At 64.7% G+C, this 3,570-nt stretch overlaps 1 protein-coding gene across 1 annotated transcript in view; it reads right to left on the bottom strand.

Moving 5' to 3' along the window:
* FABP3 (fatty acid binding protein 3) overlaps nt 1-225 on the bottom strand; it is a 3,753-nt gene extending 3,528 nt beyond the window's left edge. The window contains exon 1 of the mRNA XM_009288295.2: nt 19-225. Within this exon, the coding sequence (XP_009286570.1) occupies nt 19-91 (73 nt within the window). The 5' untranslated portion in view covers nt 92-225. The remainder of the gene's footprint in view (nt 1-18) is intronic.
* Between the last annotated feature and the right edge of the window lie 3,345 nt (nt 226-3,570).

Here is a 3,570-nt window from a genome sequence, read left to right as displayed (position 1 = left end):
GCACACCCCCCCACTCACCCAACGCCTTCATGTACTCATCGAAATTGGCCGTATCCACCAGCTTCCAGGTCCCCACGAAGGCGTCGACCATGGCGAGGGGGCGCGGGACACACACACACACACACAGAGCCACACGCGTGTATGGGGGGGTCCGGGGGTCCGGCCGGCTGCGAGCGTGGCACTGCGCCGCCCAGTTCACAGCTGCCTGCCGGCCTCGCAGCCGCCTTAAATAATGTCCTCATCACATGATTGGAAAGAGCACAACCGCGCTCCAGAAATACTCCTCGGCAGCGCTGCCAGCGGCCACCTCGGCCCGGCCACCCGTCACCCGCCACTGGCCACCAACCTCTGCCCGGACCCCCCCCCGGTTGCGGAGGGTCAGGTCGGGTCGGGTCAAAGATGGGGAGAGCAGAGTGGGTCAATTTTGTCGTGAGTTGTGTACAGTCTCTGCGCTGGCCGTGCGGGGTGGCCAAAGGGCGTGGGATATGGGGAAACTGAGGCAGGGCAGACCTGGGCACGGCAGGTGTGTTCCCACCTCATGGCAGCCCCAAGGAGGGGGGGGGTCGGGTGCTGCCCGTGGTCTGTGGGCAGTGGGGCACAGCCAGGACATGGGGACACCAGCAATGGCAGTGTCCTTCAGGGTAACGTGTCCTGGGGACAGGGAAGCTGAGCTGGGGAAACTGAGGCACAGGAAGCAGCAAGAACTGTGTGTGTGTGTGAGGCATCCAGGGGAGTGTGGGGACACGTGTGACCCTGTCCTGGCCCTGTCTGTGTGTGTGGGGACACGTGTGACCCTGTCCCTGCTGTGTGTGTGTATGGGGACACACACGAGCGTGCCCCCAGTGATGCTGTGTGTGTGGGACACTGGGGACAAGGACAGCCATGGGGCCGTGGGACCCACAGCACGTCCCCCCCCATGCCTCCCCTCGCTTCGGGCTTCGGTGGCAGCGGGGTCAGGGCCAGCGCGTCCCCCGGTCCCTTCCCAGCGCGCCGGGGGTCACCTGTGGCCGTGGGATTCGGTGTCCCCTGCCCGCCAGCTCCCTGGGGTTGCGCCTCTTCCTGCTCCCGTCCCTGGGCAGCGGAGGGTCCCAGCTGGGGGGATTAGTTGTCCCTGAGCCCCGTGGCCACAGCGTGTCCCCCTATTTTGGGGACATCAGGGTCAAAGCGACCAGGTCCGGGAGGGACGCAGGGACACTTTCTCCCTCTCCCTGGCCCCAAGGTGTCATCGCAGACGCCCAAAAATAGCCGGGAGCTCATGTTCAGCCTCCTCCCACCGGCACTGCCTCCGAGCGGGACCCCCTCCTCTCGCGTCCCAGGGGGGACAGGCACCAGACCCTGTGGGATGGGTGTCCCCCCACCCTGGCTGGGACACCCCGCAGGGGACGGCTCTCCAGGGAAAGACGGGTGATTTATTCCCTGGACAAGTCCCCAGGGAGCCAGAGCCCCCACTCACACCCACCCGCATGGCCCTGGAGGGAACGAAGAGGGCAGGGGCTGTCCCCTGTCCCCTCACCCTCCCTGGTGTCAGTGTCCCAAATCTGCACGGCCCTGGTCCCCACATGTGCTCCCAGGCTTCCCCCGAGACTGCGGAACCATGAGATGTGGATGGTCACACGGGTGTCTGCCCCCCCGAGACTGCGGAACCATGAGATGTGGATGTTCACACGTGTGACTGCCCACGCACATGGACACCCATCCACAGGAGCACCCACGCACACAGACACCCATGCTGGCACATGGACACCCATTCACAGGAGCACCCACGCACACGGACACCCATGCTGACAGAAACTCGCCACGCACGTGGGTGCCAATGCACACAAGCACCCATGCACATGAACACGCATGCACACGCCTGCCCATGCACATGGACACCCACCCACAGGAGCACCCATGCGCAGGAGCACCCACACGCATGGACACCCACTCACACGGATGCCCACCCACCCACAGAAGCTCCCGTGCATGTGGACACCCATGCTGACAGACACCCACCACGCACACGGGTGCCCATGCACATGAACACCCATGCACACGGCTGCCCGTACACATGGTCACCCACGCACATGGACACCCACCCACAGGAGCACCCACCCACACGGACACCCACCCACAGAAGCTGCCATGCATGTAGACACCCGTGCTTACAGAGACCCACCACGCACGTGGGTGCCCATGCACATGAACACGCATGCACACGCCTGCCCATGCACAAGGACACCCACCCACACGGACACCCACCCACAGAAGCTGCCATGCATGTAGACACCCGTGCTTACAGAGACCCACCACGCACGTGGGTGCCCATGCACATGAGCACCCATGCACGCAGACACCTACGCACATGAAAATGTATGCACGCGGCTTCCCATGCACACGGACACCCACGCACAGGAGCACCCATGCACACAGGCACCCACGCACACGGACCCCCCCCCAAAACCCACCCACAGGAGCACCCATGCACATGGACACCCATGCTCACAGACACCCACGCGTATAAGCACGCATGTACACGGCTGCCCACGCACGTGGACACCCACCCACAGGAGCACCCATGCACTCAGCCACCCATGCTGACAGAGACTCAACGTGCACATGGGTGCCCATGCGCACGAGCACCCATGCACACGGACACACATGCACGTGAACACACATGCACATGGCTGCCCGTGCACGTAGACACCCACCCACATGGACACCCACCCACAGGAGCACCCACCCACACGGACAGTCATGCTGACAGGGACCCACCACGCACATGGGTGCCCATGCACGTAAGCACTCGTGCACACAGACACCCAGGCACATGAACACACATGCACACGGACACCCACCCACGGGAGCACACACCCACACACAGACACCCACCCACGGGATCGCCCATGAACGTGGACAGCCTGCACACGCACACACATGCACACCGACACCCATGCGCACAACACCCACGCACACGGATGCACAAAGGTGCCCACACATGTGGGTGCTCCACGCACAGAGGCACCCGTGCACGCAGACACCCGTGCACGCGGGTGCCCACGCGCACGCACATGCATGGATGCCCGTGCACACGGACCCCCACGCACACACGACACTGCGTCCTGGCCGGGACTGGCCTCCACACCAAGGGTCGGGCAGCCAGTGACCTTGCCCAAGAGCCCGGGGGTGGCCAGGGCCACCCTGAGGCGCTGGGGACGGGTGCTGCTGGACACAGTAGCCCTGCGTGCGGCCCCCTACAGCTCTCCCGGACCCGGTCACCACCCTGGCGGTGGCCAGAGTGGACCTGGGCTTTGGGATTTATTTGCTGGTCCCACAGCGACAGCTATAGGTGACCATCCGTGATGGAGCTGAGTCCAGCACAACGTGCAACCCCTCTGCCCGGCTCCAGCCGCCAGCCGGCAAACCCCGGCCTGGGAAACCAGCCCCTGGCCCGGGCAAGATCCAGGCAACGCAAGTCCTTCCTGGCCTCTCGCCTCCCCCAGCCCCTCGGTGCCCGGGCAAGAGGGTCCCCGTCCCACCCGCCAGCAGAAACGGAGATTTTAGGGAGCACGGTCAGAGCCTGGGAAAGCC

This window comes from Aptenodytes forsteri, unplaced genomic scaffold (genome assembly GCF_000699145.1).
Source record: "Aptenodytes forsteri isolate BGI_AS27 unplaced genomic scaffold, ASM69914v1 Scaffold361, whole genome shotgun sequence".
NCBI lineage: Eukaryota > Metazoa > Chordata > Aves > Sphenisciformes > Spheniscidae > Aptenodytes > Aptenodytes forsteri.
The sequence above is the reverse complement of the archived record's forward strand: the minus strand, read 5'-3'. Positions and strand labels throughout refer to the sequence as shown.